This window comes from Cherax quadricarinatus, chromosome 4 (assembly GCF_038502225.1).
Source record: "Cherax quadricarinatus isolate ZL_2023a chromosome 4, ASM3850222v1, whole genome shotgun sequence".
In the NCBI taxonomy this organism is placed as follows: domain Eukaryota; kingdom Metazoa; phylum Arthropoda; class Malacostraca; order Decapoda; family Parastacidae; genus Cherax; species Cherax quadricarinatus.
Window position 1 is genome coordinate 13456738 of NC_091295.1, and position 21075 is coordinate 13477812.

At 40.2% G+C, this 21075-nt stretch overlaps 1 protein-coding gene across 3 annotated transcripts in view; it reads right to left on the reverse strand.

Moving 5' to 3' along the window:
- Cul1 (cullin 1) overlaps window positions 1-21075 on the reverse strand; it is a 295830-nt gene that overhangs the window by 251813 nt on the left and 22942 nt on the right. For all 3 annotated transcript variants that reach the window (XM_053770358.2, XM_070094495.1, XM_070094488.1), the window contains exon 3: window positions 3366-3440. In XM_053770358.2, coding sequence (XP_053626333.1) covers window positions 3366-3440 — 75 coding nt within the window. The remainder of the gene's footprint in view (window positions 1-3365; window positions 3441-21075) is intronic.

Genomic DNA, 21075 nt, shown 5'->3' on the forward strand with positions numbered 1-21075 from the left:
GAGAGATAGAGAGATAGATAGATAGAGAGATAGATAGATAGAGAGAGAGAGAGAGAGAGAGAGAGAGAGAGAGAGAGAGAGAGAGAGAGAGAGAGATAGAGAGATAGAGAGATAGAGAGAGATAGAGAGAGATAGAGAGAGACAGAGAGATAGAGAGAGAGACAGAGAGACAGAGAGACAGAGAGACAGAGAGACAGAGAGACAGAGAGACAGAGAGACAGAGAGACAGAGAGACAGAGAGACAGAGAGACAGAGAGACAGAGAGACAGAGAGACAGAGAGACAGAGAGACAGAGAGACAGAGAGACAGAGAGACAGAGACAGAGAGACAGAGAGACAGAGAGACAGAGAGACAGAGAGACAGAGAGACAGAGAGACAGAGAGACAGAGAGACAGAGAGACAGAGAGACAGAGAGACAGAGAGACAGAGAGACAGAGAGACAGAGAGACAGAGAGACAGAGAGACAGAGAGACAGAGAGACAGAGAGACAGAGAGACAGAGAGATAGAGAGACAGAGAGATAGAGAGACAGAGAGACAGAGAGATACAGAGATAGAGATACAGAGATAGAGAGAGATACAGAGATAGAGAGAGATACAGAGATAGAGAGAGATACAGAGATAGAGAGAGATACAGAGATAGAGAGAGATACAGAGATAGAGAGAGATACAGAGAGAGATAGATACAGAGAGAGATACAGAGAGAGATACAAAGAGACAGCCACATTCGGTCAGCCAGTCAGCCAACTACCCACCCACCCATCCAGCCAGCCACCCATCCAGCCAGCCACCCACCCACCCAGCCAGCCACCCACCCAGCCAGCCACTCACCCAGCCAGCCACCCACCCGGCCAACCACAGACCCGGCCACCCAGCCAGCCAGCCGGATACGTATTACACACGTTCCAGAGTTGTTTCTCTTTACTTAGGGTATAGGTTACACAACATTCTGGCAGGATGACACTACCAGTGGTATTCTCCCATTCCACTGTGTCGACAATACATAAAGATAATAGTAACATATGATACTGTATGCGATGTAAAATTTACAATACATATCACTACCATGTATACATTATATACAGTACATAAATAATTAAAATACAACAATAGAAGTAAATTATGGTAAAAAGAATGAAATAATGATTGTACATTACATTACAGTATTATGTAGGTAGTTTATATAGGAAAGGTTTGACATTATGCCCTACCCAATATGTCGGCAATTTTCAAAGGTTCGACTTGCGTCCATTTCGACTTACGACCAGTTGGTCGGAACCAAGCTTGGTCGTAAGTCGGATGGTAGGTGTATACATTTTTTCAACATTTGAAAGTATGTAAAAAAGTAGACCTTTTTGTGTTTTTACATTTGAAAATGTGTAAAAAAAACTTTGATCTACTTTTGGAGCACTGCACACGTGAACGTAGATCTGCTTGGACCATTTACGGGTTAAATATTCTATGGAGAGGAAGAATAGATATTGGAGTCATCCCACAGTCACTAAAAACAACAAATATAGCCCCATTCCACAAAGGTGGCTCTCAAGAAATTACGTACAAAGAATTAGACTGATCACACTAATGTCCTGCATCATAAAAAATCACTGAAAGGGTTCTAAGAAGCAAGATTGCCAACCACTTGGATACACATCAATTGCACACCCAAGGGCAACATGGGTTTAGAGCAGGTCACTCCTGCCTCTCACAACTAATGGGCCACTATGAAATGGTCTTGGATGCACTGGAGGACAAACAAAATGCTGATGTAGTATACAGACTTTGCGAAAGCAGTCGACATGTGTGATCATGGTATAATAGCACACAAAATGTATGATAAACAAATAACATGAAAAGTGGGTAGATGGATCTGTAACTTCCGAACAGATAAAACAGAGTAATAATCAGAGGCACCTACACTGAAAAGCTGTTCCACAAGATACAGTACTTGCTTCCATCCTGTTCCTCATATCTGACAGATGTAAGCCACAGCACCATGTCCTCCTTTGCTGACAATACCAGAATTTGCATGACAGTGTCATCTATCGGGGACACTGCAGACCTTCAAGCAGACATTTACCAAGTCTTTAAATGGGCCTCAGAAGACAATTTGAAGTTCAATGAACACAAGTTTCAATACTCCGCCATGGAAAACTCAAGGAAACAAAAATTGGATCGGAGTACAAAAATTCCAACCACATAATAGAGCAAAAAAAAAAACTAGTGTGAAGGACCTCGGAGTGATAATGTCAAAAGAATCTCACATTCAAGGATCACAACAATATCTCTACCACATTTGCTAGGAAAATGATAGGTTGGATAATGAGAACCTTCAAAACTAGGGATGCGAAGCCTTCAAATCGCTTCTCTCTAGGCTGGAATATTGCTGTATAAAAATGGCCTCTTTCAAGGCAGGCAAAACTGCAGAACTGGAGAATATACAGAGAACTTTCACTGCATGTACAAGTACAATAAAGCAACTAAATTACTGGGAATGACAGAAGTCCCTTGACCTGTACTCCTTAGAATGCAGGTGAGAAAGATACATGATAATATACACTTGGAAAATCTGAAGAGGGACTAGTTCTAAATCTGCATATGGAAATCACTCCCTACTAAAGCCAAAGACTTGGCAGTGTGACATCCCCCACCCCCAATGAAAAGCAGGGGAGCCATGAGTACACTAAGTGACAACACAGTAAGTGTCAGGGGCCCAGAACTGTTCAACTGCCTCTCAGCATATAGAAGATAGATTACCAATAGACCCCTGGCTGTCTTCAAGAGGGTGCTGGACAGGCAACTGACGTCAGGTCCAATCAGGCTGTGGTTTGTATGTCTGTTTGTATGCAGCCAGCAGTAACAGTCCAGTTGATCAGGCCCTGATCCACTGCGAGACCTGGTTATGGATCGGGGGCGTTGACCTCCGGACCACCCTCCAGGTATAGAGTACTTGGGCCAATTATCATCAACCTGACAACTTTGTCTGAAGGATCTTGATATTCACAATACCATATGTAGTCATACACTGAAGGAGGGAATACCAGAGACAGTACTGCTGAGAAACTACACATCACTGATAAAGTAATGGTGGGATTATTGCACAAAAATACTCTACACTAATCCCACTCATTTCTTGATTTGTTTACAACAGAGTTATTACAATTCTGAGTCACATCAATACACTGAAAAATGTACACAAGTATGTAACTTCCAGTATACAAGAGACTAGCAAACCTCAGACATGGGTATATTTGTACGAGATGAAATAGTGTTACTTAAGACCAGAGTTTACACCCTCATTATCTAAATATCCCTACACCTAGACATTTCATTGATTATTTAAAAGTACGCACAGCCTTTAGTAACTCACCGAGGTACAGTAATTATAAACGTGTGTATAAAGTTGCATGTAGCGAGGTCTCGACATTTCTTGACTATTGTAGACCTGTAGAATAACAAGGAACAACAGTTACAACACAATTTTTTTTACATTATTGAAAATTTCGTCAAATAAAATTGGAAAGTCAATATATCAGTCATCAAAAGTTCAAATTTTTTTTACAATGATCGGTCAACAATATTGAAATAAAATTATAATCCCACACCTACCCCCCAACAGCAGCTTAACAGTTACTGGCAACATCTTAAGTCTTTTAAACGTCTACCACAACATTCTTCATGTTGCTCTCAAATGCCAACATCCCTATACATAAATAGACCACTCATGGGAAATAAACTTGTGATGACGTTTCGGTCTGACTCGTAATGATGTGATCTTGCAAAACCACAACAATCCCACTCATCCTTCAGAGTGCAAGCACTGTGCACTCCCTATCCAAAATACTTTTGTACATAAAAGCCAATGGAATCTGTCAATGGTAAAGAATTTAAAAAAATAAAAGTTGTCAATAATTCTTTGTGACAGGACATTTAACAATCTTGCAATTTTCTTTCCCACTTATTCTATCAATTGCCTGTTTTGCAAAAGTTGCAGGAAAATCTACTGTTCACTTCATTCAATATCCCTTTAAACCCTGACAATGTTGCAAGTTGAAAATTAATCATCTGAAATGACACCAAAAATGAGAAATTTGATGGAAAACTTACAGAATTACACATGCACAAAGTTGGCAGTCTAAGCACAATTTATGCATTAGTGACTTCACCAAATCTAATTCAACCTATTTCTAAGCTATTTCGCTAGTATGCCTTCCATTCCATAAACTACAGTGGACCCCCGGTTATCGGCCGGTTCTGTTATCGGCCAACTCAGTGATCAGCTGGTTTTTCAGTGCCCAGTTATTGGCCGTTAATTCTGTGATCAGCCGTCTGGGACGTGTCCATCTGCCGGTTCGAGCTGCTTGCGCGTCAGTTTGCCTCTCTCTCGGTGGCCGAGGAAGCTTCTGTTCACAAATCCAAACATTTTTGCTTATTTCCCATTGTAGTTTGTATTATTTTTGCAGTAAAACTGTGAAATAAGTAACCATGGCTCCAAAGGAAGTTCCTGTGGTAAAGAAAGTGAGAAACACCATGGAATTTAAGTGTGAAGTGATAGAAAAGTTTGAGAGTGGTACGAGGAAGCTGGAACTTGCAAGGATGAACAGCAAGAATAAATCAACAATTACATCCATCGGCAAAGAAAGAACAAATCAAGGATGCTAATGTTGCAAAAGGAGCAACTTTTCGAACTAAACAAAGGCCACCAATAATGGAGAGATGGAAAAGTTATTATTGTGGATTAAGGAAAAAGAATTAGTGGGAGACATTGTGGAGTTGATTATCTGTGAGAAGGGAAAGCAGTTGCATGAGGATCTTGCAAAGCAAATGCCTGGAACAAGTGCTGCAGTTTGTGAATTCAGATCCAGCAAGGATGATTTGATAGATTTTAAGAAGCGTAGTGGCATATACAGTGCTGTAAGGCATGGTGAGGCTGCAAGTTCTGACAAATGTGCAGCTGAAAAATTCGTGCAGGAATTCCAGGGGTACACAGAGGCTGAAGGATTCAAACCCCAACAAGCGTTCAATTGTGACAAAACAGGCCTGTTTTGGAAGAAAATGTCAAACAGAGCCTACATTACTCAGAAGGAAAAGGCACTTCCAGGACACAAGCCTATGAAAGACAGGCTTACTCCTTTGTTGTGTGGTAAAGCTAGTGGGGCTTTTAAAGTGAAGCCTTGACTCATCACTCAGAAAATCCCAGTGTTCAAGAAAAACAATGTCCTGAAGAAAAGACTGTGTATGATATGGAAAGCTAATCATAAGGCATGGGTCACAAGGCAAATTTTCAGAGTGGGTTATTGATGTGTTTGGCCCCAGTGTGAAAAAATACCTCCTGGAAAATAAATTGCCACTCAAGTGCCTCCTGGTACTGGGCAATGGTTCTGCACATCCTCCAGACCTGAAAGACCAAGTGATTAGGGACTTAAATTTTATAGAAGTGAAGTTCTTGCCTCCTAACACCACTCCTTTCCCCCAGCCCACGGACCAGCAGGTCATTTCAAACTTCAAAAAACTCTACACAAAAAAAGCAGTGTTTCAAAAGCGCTTCGAAGCTCGGTTGACCCTAAGAGAGTTCTGGAGGAATCACTTCACTATCCTCCAATGCATAAGCCTTATAGGTAAGGCTTGGGAGGGAGTGACTTCCAGGACTTTGAACTCTGCTTGGAGAAAACTGTGGCCAGATTGTATCCGAGAGAGGGATTTTGAAGAGTGAGGCTGACCCTGACCCTGCCGACCCTGTGGACTATTGTGGCACTGGGAAAGTCCCTGGGGTTGGAGGTGAGTGGCGAGGATGTTGAAGAGTTGGTGGAGGACCACAGGGAAGAGCTAACCACTAAAGAGCTGCAAGAGCTTCAACTTGAACAGCAACAAGCTGCAGCTGAGGAACTTGCTTCAGAGGAGGAGGAAGAGGGAATGAAGGATGTACCTTCTTCATTAAGAACATTTGTGCAAAGTGGAATGATGTGCAAAATTTTGTTGAGAAGTACCACACTGACAAAGCTGAAACAAGCCATATCTGCAACATGTTTAGTGACAAAACCCTGTCCCACTTCAAGGGAATCTTAACCCTTTCAGGGTCGACAGGCCCTCTCAGTGAGGACTTGATCTCAGGGTCGGCCAAATTTCAAAAAAAAAAAAAATAATTTTTTATTATGAAGATAGAGAATCTTTTCCCAATCATAATGACACCAAAAGTATGAAATTTGATGGAAAACTTACAGAATTATGCTCTCGCAGTTAGCAGTCTCAACGCTGTTTACGCATTGGCTATTTTGCCCACTTTGAGCCCTATTTACGGCCAATTCCAGTGTACTTGTCGACAAAAATCATAACTATTTCGCTAGAACTTCATTTTTTCTATTGAATGAGTACAAGAAACCACCCATTTCCCGATTTCAACTATACAATAAAGTGGTCAGAATTGAGCAATTTTGCCAATTTCACACAAATTTCAAAAGATGCCAATTTCCGAATAGGGCCCAGAATAAACAAGAGACATTCCTGGCACTAAAATAGCATTTCCTCTGTTCATTAGTCACGTCCCCATGCCCCTATTACATTCTTTTGCTTTCCACTTTGAATTTTTATTCTCACAAAAAAATAGATTTACTGTTATGCAGACTACTGCATTGGTGTAGAAATGGTATAAATAATATCAGTGCACTTGTGAAAGAATATTAGACTCACCAGTTGACGTGTATTGGACGCATAGCATGATTTGTTTACTTTTAAACTTTGGTAAAAATCGAACATTTCTGCTAATTTGAGCGCAATTTCAAGGTACTTTTCATTGTAAAACCAGTCAAAATCAACTCAATTTCTGTAATATGTCTACCATTCTATAAAATGAGACCAGGAAAACTAGAATACAACAATAAATACCATACGAAAATACAGTGCTATATCGCTGTTTTAATCAAAAAACATGGTCAAAGTTTTTTTTTTCTCATTACGCACTGTGTGCTGCAGGATTTTTTTTATACCGCACACACTGACCACAGACCCATTCTTTCATATGTAGGCCTACTCTCAGTAGTAGTACCAGTTCCTAGTAACCAGTTCCTAGTAACCAGTTCCTAGTAACCAGTTACCAGTAACCAGTGTACCAGTAGATGACTCACTACCAACCGTCTGCGTGAATCACTGACTGATTATTCATATTGCTGCTGACCATAGCAGGATTTCAAACACCCGTCACCCGTAGGCACTTTGAGAGTCAGTCGAAGATAGAGAGCAGAGAGAGGCAGGTCGGCTGTTGGTGCTTTCCCATACTTTCCGTTATATTACACATACTACCAGCCTACTTGAGTATTCTTACCCATCCACGTTATCGAAAACCCACAGGAGGAGCAAGAAATAGAGTAGACACCAGGAACATCTGTAGAGGGAGGAGAGGTATGAACGAGATGAGTGCGAAGAGTGTTAGTCTGGTGGAAGGTAAGCTTGATGTCTAAGGGACTAACACACTTCGCACTAATCTCGTTCATACCTCTCCTCCCTCTACAGATGTTCCTGGTGTCTACTCTATTTCTTGCTCCTCCTGTCCTCTTCAATACTTCGGAGAAACTGGTCGATCTCTTTCTGACAGACTTAGGGAGCACAAAAATAGTGTTAGGCTTGCCGACACTAACAATGCTCTTTTCTGTCACGTCAGAGATCATAGCCATCCTACTGACTGGTCTTCTGCTAAAACTGTCTTCCCTACTTCCAACTCAAACAGTCGCAGTCTAGTTGAATCCTCTCTAATACACAACTTTCCTTGTATGAACCTTAGCCCTGGCTTTGTCTCTGTAGATGCCTTCCTCTCCCACTACATTGTAAAATGCTCCAAACTTCAGAAGACCCGTGACTTAACCTGACTCCTCATTTTTTCTTCTTTTTCTTCTTCTCCCTCTTCCCCTTTCCTCTTTCCTTTTCTCCTCTGGGTTGTCTTTCTCTCTTCTGTCTTGTGTTTCTGTTCCTTCTTCATTTATTTCACCACTTCCCCTTTCACGCACCTCTGTGCACTTGCTCTCCCTCTGTGGGCACCTAGCTCTCTTGCAGTGCTCCCCTTCCTTTGTATTTGATTGGCTCGTCCTCCTTATTCCCCACTTCTACCACTACCTCTTCTACTACTACTACTACTACTATTACTACTACTACTGATGAAATTAAGACATGTGCGGCGTCTGGTTGTCTTTGTTGTGGACGTTTCGCCATCCATTGGCTGGCTGGATGGCGAAACGTCTACGATAGGGATGCCCGGGTGTTGCGCATGTGTCTTAATTTCATCTTGTCGGTATTATATACCATTCTTGAACTACTACTACTACCACCACATCTTCCTGCCTATATATAGCCGTCCTGCCCCACTTCTAGTTAGTGCGACTTTCTAAATGGTCCAAGTCGGACGGAAACATCGTCGTAAGCTTCTCTCTTTTATGTGCGGGTTATTTGTGTAACCTTCCAAACACTAATTCCTCCTCCTTTCCTCATCCCTATCTTCCAGAAATCAGCATCAGCCTTCAATAAAGGTAAGTAATATTTATATAACTGTTACAATTTTTTTTTTTTTTTAATATTTGTCTAGAACGGATTAATTGTATTTACATTAATTCTTATGGGAAATATTAATTCGGTTTTCGGCCATTTCGGTTTTCAGCCATTTCAGTTTTCGGCCATTTCGGTTTTCGGCCGACCTTTTGGAACGGATTACAGCCAATAACCGAGGGTAGACTATACAAGGCTTCCCATTCAACTTTCAAAACTACTCTTAACCCTTTCAGGGTCCAGAGGCCAAATTTCAAAGTGCGCACCATGGTCATAATTTTCAAAAAATAATTGTTATTTTTTCGTATGAAATGTTAGAGAATCTTTTTCTGAAGGTAATAAAACAAAAAGTATGAAATTTGATGGAAAATTTATGAAATTATGCTCTCGTGAATTTTTGTGTGTTGGCGATATTTACGTATCGGCGATTTTGCCGACTTTGACTCCCATTTTAGGCCAATTACATTATTCCAGTAGACCAAATTCTTAGCTATTTCACTAGTATTACTTCTATTCTATCAATTAAGCACAAGAAATCGCTAGGTCAACTGTTTCAACTACAAAATAAAGTGATTGGAAATTAGTAATTTGTCCAATTTAATGCAAAGTTCAAAATACAGTGGACCCCCGCATAACGATTACCTCCAAATGCGACCAATTATGTAAGTGTATTTATGTAAGTGCGTTTGTACGTGTATGTTTGGGGGTCTGAAAGGAATAATCTACTTCACAATATTCCTTATGGGAATAAATTCGGTCAGTACTGGCACCTGAACATACTTCTGGAGTGAAAAAATATCGTTAACCGGGGGTCCACTGTACAATGGTCCCTCGCTTTTCGTAGTTCTCGGCAATCGTAAATTTCGCCAATCATAGGGGTATTTTTGTATAAACATGGGCTCGCTTTTCATAGGTTGACTCGCGAGTCGTAGTTCGTCCGGGACACGTACCCACGGTGTGAGCCGTGGCAGCAGCCAGTCTGGCACTGTTTACCAGTGAGCGAAGGTCCCCTCACGTGCTCCAGCGAAATATTTCATAATATTCCATTTATTTTAGTGCTTGCAAGTACTAAATAAGCTACCATGGCTCCAAAGAAAGCTCCTAGTGCCAAGCCTGTGGTAAAGAAGGTGAGAAATACGATTTAATTTAAGAAAACCATCATTGAACAATATGAAAGTGGTACAAGTGTGGCTGAACTGTCCAGGATGTATAAGAAACCCTACACAACCTTATGTTCCACAGTGGCCAAGAAAAAGGAAATAAAGGATGCTGTTGTTGCAAAGGGAGTAACTATGCTGACAAAAATGAGATCACCAGTACTAGAAGAGGTTGAGAAGTTATTATTGGAAAACCTGGAGACAGAGAAATTCAGCACCCTCATTCCCAACACCGTTACCTGGCTAAGATACGTTGATGATATATTGGTTTTCTATCCGAGACGTCTCAATATCCAGGCCCTTCTCAACAAGATCAATGCAGTTGAACCATCAATAAAGTTTACACTTGAACTCGAAAATGATGGCAAACTTCCTTTCCTCGACGTTCTACTGTGCAGATCTCCCAACAGTGACAAACTTCTCTTCAAAGTGTATAGAAAACCTACCAACAAGGACCATCTTATACACTTTTATTCACACCAAGACGCCCGCACTAAGAGAGGAGTCCTCATTGGCTTCTTCTTGAGAGCTCTTCGCATCTCCAGCCCTTGTTTTCTAGAAGAATGCACTTACATAACACAAGCCTTTACACGTCTTCAGTTCCCATCTTTCTTCATCCGAGATTGCAGACTCAAGGCACAAGCTATCCTCAACAAACCGCCCATGGAACAGCCCCCTAAACAGTTCATAGTACTCCCATGTGGCGATGTTGCCACGAATACTCGCAGGGCACTTGCTATGAGTAACATCAACGTTTCCACCATAAACACATCTATCAAAGACCTCACTACGAAACGCAGCCCCACACCTCTAACTTCTACAGCAGGCGTCTACGCTATCCCCTGTGGGTTCTGTCCCAAGAAATATGTAGGCGAGACAGGCAGAAATCTTGCAGTCCGCCTGAATGAGCATCGAAATGCCTCTAACAGAGACGATGTAAGGTACGCATGTGTCCTCCACAGAGACTCCACGGGGCATTTGATGAACTGGAATGAGGCACAACTCGTTCTCACCGAACCAGACCTCAGATGCCAACGGTGCCTAGAAGCCTCACTAATCGCCGTCACCGACACTATAGAACGCAACACTGGAAACTACAAAATTTCAAAAACATTGGCATACATGATACTTAAGCAGCACCAACCCAACAACACAGGAGTCAAGTGATTTCATCATCTACCCGTCCTCATCATAGGCAGAGGTTGTTTTTGATAAGGACCTGCCTCGCATGGGCCAGTAGGCCTTCTGCAGTGTTCCTCCATTCTTATGTTCTTATGACATTCCTCAGGTCACGTGCGTCACACCTCGCTCTCCGCCTATATATAATGTCTTCCTACCTCTGTATGTTAGAAGTGATCAAGGTCCCAGGACCGAAACATTTTCTAATAAATATGTTATAGTGTTTGCTTACGTGTCTTTCTAAACCATTGGTGTGGATAAATGAGAAACAATTATCAGGAGATACTCTTATGACTTCGATTATTTGTGAAAAAGGCTAGGCAGTTGCATGAAGATTTGGTAAAGAAATTGCCTGAAACTAGTGGTGATGCAAGTGAATTTAATGCCAGCAAAGGCTGGTTTGAGAGATTTAAGAACCGTACTGGCATACACAGTGTGGTAAGGCATGGTGAGACTGCCAGTTCAGACCACAAGGTGGCTGAAAAATATGTGCATGAATTCCAGGAGTACAGAGAGGCTGAAGGACTGAAACCTGAACAAGTGTTCAATTGTGAAGAAACAGGCCTCTTTTGGAAAAAAATGCCAAAGAAGACCTTCATTACACAAGAGGAAAAGGCAATGCCAGGACACAAGCCTATGAAAGACAGGCTGACGCTAATGTTCTGTGCTAATGCTAGTGGGGATTTCAAAGTGAAGCCATTACTAGTGTACCATTCAGAAAATCCCAGTGTGTTCAAGAAAAACAATGTTATGAAGAGTAAATTGTGTGTGTTTTGGAAATCAAATAGTAAGGCATGGGTCACGAGGGAAATTTTCGTCGAGTGGTTCAATGAAGTGTTTGGCCCTAGTGTGAATTAGTACCTCCTGGAAAAGAAATTGGATCTCAAGTGCCTGCTAGTAAAGGACAATACACCTGCTCATCCTCCAAACTTGGATGACCTAATTTTTGAGGAGCCTGGGTTCATCACAGTAAAGTTCTTGCCCCCGAATACCACTCCTCTCCTCCAGCCCATGGACCAGCAGGTCATTGCAAACTTTAAAAAACTCTACACAAAAGCAATGTTTCACAGGTGCTTGACTGACCACAGACACTCACTTGACCCTAAGGGAATTTTGGAGAGAACACTTCAGCATCCTCGATTGCATAACCCTTATAGGTATGGCTTGGGAGGGAGTGACTACCAGGACTTTGAACTCTGCCTGGAGAAAATTGTGGCCAGATTGTGTCGACAAGAGGGATTTTGAAGGGTTTGGGACTGACCCTGATAAGCCTATGTCTGTTGTAAAATCAATTGTGGCACTGGGGAGTTCCATGGGGTTGGATGTGAGTTTGGAGGATGTGGAAGAATTGGTGGAAGACCACAACGAAGAGCTCACCACTGAGGAGCTGCAAGAGCTTCAGCAGGAAGAGCAACACATCGCAGCTCAAAATCTTGCTGCAGAGGAGAAGGAAGAGAGATGGAAGAAGGTGCCTTCTTCAGAAATTAGAGAGATTTTTATTATGTGGGGTAAGATGGAAAGCTTTATGGAGAAACATCACCCTAACAAGGTTGTTGCAAGCCATATTGGCAACATGTACAGTGACAAAGTCTTGGGCCATTTTAGGGAAGTGTTAAAGAGACGCCAGAAACAGAGCTCTCTCCAGTTATTTTGCGAGACAGGACTACAGTGACTCTCAAGGTGGTCCTAGTGGCATTACGAAACAGAGAAGACAAGCAACCCCAGAAAAGCAATTGGTACCTGAGGTGTTGATGGAAGGGGATTCCCCTTCCAAACTATAAACAATCCACTCTCTCTCCTCCTCCAGTCACCCATACACTAAGAAGAATCTCCAATAAAGGTAAGTGTTATGCTGTTAATGCTTCATTCATCATTTCCCATTGTATTGTTTATGTACTACATGTATATTTCATGTAAAAAAAATTTTTGTTTTAATACTTCTGGGTGTCAGGAACGGATTAATTGTATTTACATTATTTCTCATGGGGAAAATTGATTCGTAAATCGTAAATTTTGTTTATAGTAACGGCTCCAGGAACGGATTAATTACGAAAAACGAGGGACCACTGTATTCTAATTTCAAAATAAGGTCCAGTATAAACAATGCAGGCATTCGTGGCACTAAACTAACAATTCCTCTGTTCATTAGTTATGTTTTCAGGCTTTACAAATGAATTCCATTTTGATTTTTTATTCACATAATGAATTTTTATTCAAACCAAACCAAAAAAGAGAAGATTTACTGTTATGCAACATATGTATATTAGACCCACCAGCTGGTGTGTATTAGACGTGTGAGATCATTTGTTTACTCTTGAACATCGGCAAAAATTTAACATTTCTGCTAATTTGAGCCGAGTTTCAAGCGATTTCCATTACTAAACCCAATCAAAATCTTCTCTATTTCTGTAATATATCTTCTATTCTATCAAATAAGATCAAGAAATTCAATTCAAGTTTATTCTCTATAAGGGTTACAATGTGGGGTTTACAGGTTTTGGGTATTTTGTGGTTTACATGTTATAAAATACTAATTACAGAGGGGACCACTAGGACACCTAGCATGGCTAGGCAGTTCGGGCAGACTTAGATTAATTCTTAACATTAAATCCTTACAGATTATGGTATTAAGGCTAAGTGATTACACCATAATTTGTGAGTATAGCAATGTGAATGCTACTGTTTTGGCACAATACAAGGTGTCTATATCGGAGTATCACAGGCAAACTTATGACTAGTTAGGATTTATTATTTTAAGATTAAGATTAGTATTTCTGTGTTTTATAGTCAGTGGGTGAGCGAGTGTAATTGTGAACCACCAGGTGGTTATCATGTAGTTAGTTGTCAAGGTGTATCAGGGAGATGAGACATTTTCTAACTGTAGTTTTGAAAGTGATGAATGTGTCTGCAGTTCAAGAGTTTTCAGGTAGGGTGTTCCAGATTTTAGGTCCTTTGAAATACATTGAATTTTTGTAAAGGTTTAGTCGAACACGGGGAATGTCAGAGATGTTTGTGTCTGGTGTTATGCCTGTGGATCCTGTCACAACTATCAAGAAAGCATTTTAGGTCAAGGTTAATATTGGAATTTAAGGTCCTGTAGATATAGATTGCACAGTAGTAAGTGTGGATGTTCTGAACAGGGAGTAAGTTTAGATCTATGAAGAGTGGGGGGTGTGTTGCCAGGGATGGGATTTAGTGATTATTCTTACTGCGGCTTTTTGTTGGGTTATTATTGGCTTTAGGTGTGTTGCTGCAGTTGAACCCCAAGCACAGATAGCATAGGTGAGGTATGGATATATAAGTCAATGGTATAGTGTGAGAAGGGCAGTTTGCCGCACATAGTATCGTATCTTGGAGAGGATCCCCACCGTTTTGGATACTTTTTCTGTTATGTGTTGGATATGGGTGCTGAAATTTAGGTTGTTGTTGAGGTATAGGCCAAGGAATTTGCCCTCATTATGTCTGGCAATTAGAGCGTTGTCGATCTTAATGTTAAGTTGCACAACACCTGCTCTGCTACCAAACATAATATAGTAGGTTTTGCCAGTGTTAAGTGTAAGTTTATTGGCTGTCATCCAAGTTGATATTTTGAGCAGCTCCTTGTTAACAATGGTGTTGAGGGAGGCAAGATTAGGGTGGGAAATGACATAAGTCTTGTCGTCAGCAAAGAGAATGGGTTTCAAGTGTTGGGATATGTTTGGAATATCATTGATGTAAATGAGAAAGAGCAGGGGTCCAAGGACACTTCCCTGCGGAACTCCAGTATCAAGTGGCCGTATTGATGAGGCTGTGTCTTTAATGGTGACATACTGATACCTATTAGAAATGTAGGATTTAAAATATGCAAGCACATGGCCTCTTATACCATGCTCTTATACCACTCTTATACCACTGCAAAGTCGCTGTTTTAATAAAAAATTACGGTCTCAGTTTTTTTCTCTCAATATGTACTGTGTGCTGCAAGATTTGTTTTATTGTGTGTGATTTATTTTATGTGGTGCACACATACCACAGATGTATTCTCTCATATCTACGCCCAAATTTACCACTCACAGCTTATCAGAGTGAGCCGAGCTCATGGCGTAGATCTACGGTTTGGACCCTCAACGTATAGCCATAGATCTACGGCACGGACTCTGAAAGGGTTAAATGTGTACAATGTCAATAATTAGAGTTTTATGTAAAATTAAAAAAATTCCAATTTAAACCTTTGAGGGTTGAGAGGCCCTCACCCAAACTCGTTCTCAGAGTCGAAAAAAAAAATCTTGTGAAATGACAATGCTTTTCTGATCATGACACCAAAAGTGTGAAATTTGATGGAAAACTTACAGAATTATGCTCTCGTGAAGTTAGCAGTCTCGAAGATGCGCATCGGCAATTTCGCTCACTTTGAGCCCTATTTTCGATGAATTCCAATGTTACAGATGACTAAAATCATAGCTATTTCCCTAGAACTCCATTTGTTCTATCGACTGAGTACAAGAATCTGCCCATTTACCGAATTCAACTACCCAATAAAGTGGTCAGAAATTGGCAATTTGAGCAATTTCACACAAATTTCAAAAGATGCCAATTTTGAAATGGGGTCCAGAATAAACAGGACAGGAATTCATGGCACTAAAATAACATCTTATCTGTTCATTAGTCATGTCTCAAGGTCCCTTTTAACCCTTTCAGGGTCCAAGGCCAAAATCTGAAGTGGTGCCCCAGTGTCCAAGAATTTTCAAAAAAAAAAAAATTTATTTTTTCTTATGAAACGGTAGAGAATCTTTTTGTGAATGTAATAAAAAAAAAAGTACGAAATTTGATGGAAAATTGACGAAATTATGCTCTCGTGAATTTTGATGTGTCAGCGATATTTACGAATCGGCGATTTTGCCGACTTTGACTCCCATTTTAGGCCAATTACATTATTCCAGTCGACTAAATTCTCAGCTATTTCACTAGTATTACTTCTATTCTATCGATTGAGCACAAGAAATCGCCAAGTCAACTGTTTCAACTACAAAATAAAGTGACCGGAAATTGGTAATTTGGCCAATTTAACACAAAGTTCAAAATATTCCAATTTCAAAATAGGGTCCAGAATAAACAATGTAGGTATTCCTGGCACTAAACTAACATTTCCTCTGTTCATTAGTTATGTTTTGAGGCTTTACAAATAAATTCCATTTTTATTTTTTATTCACATAATGAATTTTTTTTCACACCAAAAAATAGAAGATTTACTGTTATGCAATATTGTAATAATTGTATAAATATCATCACCACATTTATGAATGTATATTAGACCCACCAGCTGGCGTGTATTAGACGTGTGAGGTCGTTTGTTTACTCTTGAACATCAGCAAAAATTTAACATTTCCGCCACTTTGAGCTCAATTTCAAGCCATTTCCAGTGCTAACACCAATCAAAATTATCTCTATTTCTGTAATATGTCTTCCATTCTATCAAATGAGACCAAGAAATCACAAATACAACTATAAAAAACATACGAAAAAACACTGCAAAGTCGCTGTTTTAATCGAAAATCATGGTCTCAGTTTTTTTTCTCATTATACACAGTGTGCTGCAGGATTTGTTTTATGTGGTGCACACATACCACATAGATGTATTCTCTCATATCTAGGCCCAAATTTACCACTCACAGTTTATCAGAGTGAGCTGAGCTCATGACGTAGATCTACGGTTTGGACCCTGAACGTAAAGCCGTTGATCTACGGGACAGACCCTGAAAGGGTTAAATTACTTTTGCTTTCCATTTTGAATTTTTATTCTCACAAAGTAGGTTTTTTGTTATGTATACTACTGCATCATTGTAAAACCGGTATAAATGGTGTCAGCGCACTTGTGAAAGAATATCAGACTCACCAGTTGACGTGTATTGAACACGTGGCTTTATTTGTTTGCTCTTGAACATCGGCAAAAATCTATCATTTTCGCTAGTTTGAGCTCAATTTCAAGGTGTACTTGTCATCACGAAACCAATCAAAATCATCTCTATTTCTGTAATATATCTTCCATTCTATCAAATGAGACCAAGGAAATGAGAATACAACCATAAGTACCCTACGAAAATACACTTGAAAGTCGCTGCTTTAAACCAAAATCACTCAGTTTTTTTTTTTTCATTATGCACAGCATGCTTCAGGACTTTCTTTTATACTGCGCTCACTGACCATACAGACCCACTCTTTCGTATGTAGGCCTGCCAGCTTTCTTCCACCAGATTTGAAGGTGCTAGAATTTAGGCGTACAAGTACGCGACCGACCCTGGCTGCAATGACTAACTTGTACGTGACCAACCCTCAAAGGGTTAAGGAGTCCCAAACAAAAACTATAGGCATTCCAGCCACTAAAGCAATCTTTCCCCTATTCATTAATCATCTCCCCAGGCCTTTCCTATATAACACTACATTCTGAATCCATAATTTTTTTTTTTTCTCTCCAATAATAAAATACAGTATAACCAAGAATGATTGGTCATGGTTTAGGCCATCCCAATAACTGAAGCTGGTCTAGTAAAAACCCATAGAACAGACCAGGAGTGGGGGATAGGGGCCCTACGTTTCCTCAGGAAAATTACCAAAAATCTAACATTTCCGTGACTTTGAGCCCTAATTCAAGCTACTTCCACACCTAAAACCAGCCAATCAATTGACTATTTTGCTAATGTGTCTTCTCTTCAACTGATACCCAGAAACAGCCAATATAGGCAAAAACCACCCTAGAAAACACCTCAGTGTATTTAACACCGAACACAATCAGAGGCTTGCTTACACCCCCCCCCCCCCCATGCAGTGCACCGGGCAAGATTTTTTTTCTATGCATTCTCTTATGCTTATGCCAAAATTTACTGCTCACCGCATATCTGAAGGTGTTGTGCTTAAAACTTGGATTAATGCAAGTGATTCTGGAGCCAATACCATAGAGCTACATACAATACAGCAAAAAGATTAAAGCTTCTCTCTAATAAGTGGAGAACTTACATAAAAAACACTGGATTTTCTTTGTGTTTTGGTTTTAATAGAAAACAGGTTTAGATAACTAATGATACACAGGGTTACTAGTATATATCCAATATACTTGTGACTAGTTTCAAGAGATTTTCCTACTCTTACAGCCTGACCTGGGTCCAGGCTTCTATGTTGACTACTTGGTCATCCTGGCCTTTGTTGGTAGCCAGCTGACCCACAAATCCATCACAGCCTGGTTAAACTGGCACACCCACAGGTAGTGATAAAGTTTCCCTTGTCAACATCTACACTTGTTCCAGACCTATTTCTGATATCAGCTGGTAGAAAATTAAACAGTCGAAAACCACAGATGTTGACAAAGTTCTCATGTTGTGATCATGACTTCCCTACTTTTCACTAGGTCTGTATTACACTTGCTCCAATACTTCTCACTTTTAATGTGCTGTTATGGTAGTACAGTGGAACCTCTACTTACAAGTGCATCCACGTGCGAGTTTTTCCAGATACGAGCAGCTGCTTGGTCAATTTTTTGCTTCCAGACGCAAGCAAAATTTCCAGATGTGAGCAGGCCTCAAGAAAGGTTAATTGACACTGGTGAGGAGGCTCTTGCTCTTGATCTAGGGAATTGGATCTCAGTTGTTTGTTGGACTACCTCATTAAAACTTGGGCAATGTATGATGAAAAGATGCTTCTTAACGTACACCAAAAATGAAAGAAATCGGTCCATAAATAACGGAGTTCACTTCTCAGCCTCACCTAAGCGGTATATTTTCGTATGGTTTTTATGGTTGTATTCTCGTTTTATTTGGTCTCGTGTGATAGAATGGAAGATCTAGTACAAAAATAAATATGATTTTAATTGGTTTCACGATGAAAAGTACCTTGAAACTGAGCTCAAAATAGCAGAAATGTTCGATTCTTTGGCGACATCAGTGAGGTAGCAGTGGCAGACAACATGAAGCAGCAGTGGCAGACAACATGAAGCAGCAGTGGCAGACAACATGAAGCAGCAGTGGCAAAGTGTAAAAATTAAGTGTAGCATTAAGAGTGTAGCAATTAAGCAAAGCATTAAGAGTGTAGCACTTATAAGTCACTGTCTGACTTTTTTGGGTTATCCTAGGTTCTCTACACATGTAGTCAGGAGCAGGAATGGCTGCTGTGGTGGCCCTATAAACCCCAACAACAATGGCTGCTTTATTAACCACCACTAGCCACATGCCTAATGGCATGTATTTTATTCATTCTAGTGTATATATCAAGTTTCTATGTTATTAATATTGTTTATTATGTCATATTACATGAATTGTGATAGATAAGTAAGTTGTAGAGTTGATATTAGGGAAATTAATAAAGTATTTTCTCGTGCCTGGAATTCCACTGGAACGAATTAATTCCATTTCAATTAATTTAAATGAGGAAAAATTGACTCTGCAAATGAGCAAATCTAGTTACGAGCAAGGTCATGGAACAGATTAAACTTTTAAGTAGGGGTTCCACTGTATACAAGTTTGGGACCAAGTCCTTAAGTATCTTACCTGTATTTGTATATTATCAAATCTCTCTCTCTTCACTCCAGAGTACACATTTCCAGTTTAAGAAATTCCCAGTACAGTAGTTTAAATACTTCATTGGTTCTATGTGGGTAGTCGACATATTATCTTTTTGAGCTTTGATGTCTCCTTCCTTGAAGTCCACTGAATTCATTCCTTTTCATCTTACTTTAAATTTCAGTTTATATTGTCAGAGCAATAAGTCACAGGGACAAACAGGACACCACTCACCTATTTCGCTCTACCCGCTTTGCTATAAACTCATAGAGATGTTCTATCTCAGAGCCATCAACATCAAACAGTACTCTAAAGCGAAAGGGGGCAAGTGACTTGAATAGCGTCACCACTGGCATTATTTCCGTTTTGAAAACTCTCATTGTCTACCCTGTCATTTTTCTGGCTTTCATAGCAGTAGTCTTATTGCGGTCTCTATATGATGGGTCAGCTGACATTATCATAATCAAGTCTTGTGTGTTCCTTTCCTTCTATATGGTGGTCCTGTATTTTGTATACAATGCCTCCTTTTGAGGTCTCCAGTCTTTCCTTATCCAAAAAGTTGAAATTTATTACCAATGAACATATTTTCTACTGCCCACGGGAACTGTTTATAACCTTTCCCAAGATTCTGAAAATTCGCTTCCACTGTAATAGAAATTAAGCTTATTTATAGTATCAGTTCAGAGGAAGAGTTCCTTTGCTTCAGTAAGAACTGTTTGATTTCTGTTGTCTTCCCCCCCAGAAAATGGGACACTGTTTTAATTTTTTTTTTTTAATATTGTATTACTTTAGGAGCCATGAAGTTTGCTAAATTGGCTACAATTAGGTTAGTTAATTTTAATATCTTCATTATGCATCCACATACCCATTCTGTGGGCAGTAGTCAAAGAATGGCATGAACAATTAGTAATCCTAATACATACACAGTGGACCCTCAGGTAACGGCAGCATCGGCTAATGCTAAAATCAGATAGCGGCACACTTTTGCATCAAAATATTGGCTCGGCTAATGCCCAAGAACTCGGTCAAGGGCATTCGTACCAAACGTGTCCGCATGGCCTGAGCCTATGTACAGCCAGTGTACCATTGTTGACAAGCCAGGGAGGACGATTCCACACGTACATGCGATATATTTTGTATTATTTCATTGTTTTTAGTGCTTGTAGCTGCTAAATAAACCACCATGGGCCCAAAAAAAGCTTCTGATGCCAGCCCTGTGGTAAAGAAGGAAAGAAACGTAATAGAATTCAAGAAAAAACTCGTAGCAAAGTACCAAAGTGGAGGAGGAAGAGAGAGGGGAGAATGTGCCTTCTGCAGTGATTCAGTGATTCTACGATATGTACGATACTAAAGCAGCAGGCATCAATAAAGGCTATAGTGCCAGTCAGGGATGAAGTGTAGAATTAACAGTGTAGCAAGTAAGTTAAGCGAGAAAGTGATAGAAAAACGACATGAAAATAACTCCCAATGTTGTTTGGATGTGTGTAGGGCCAATGAACATAGGCCAGCCTGCTATTTTCCACCACCTTAAACCTCTACTAGCATTTCCTCCATCAAACTAACTAATTAAACTAACATCTCCTCCAAGGTAAGTGTAAATATAAAAGTGTAACTATAAGTGTAAATATAAAAGGACCCCAATGGAAATAAGTCACTGACTTTTTTGGGTTATCCTAGGTGCTTTACACAT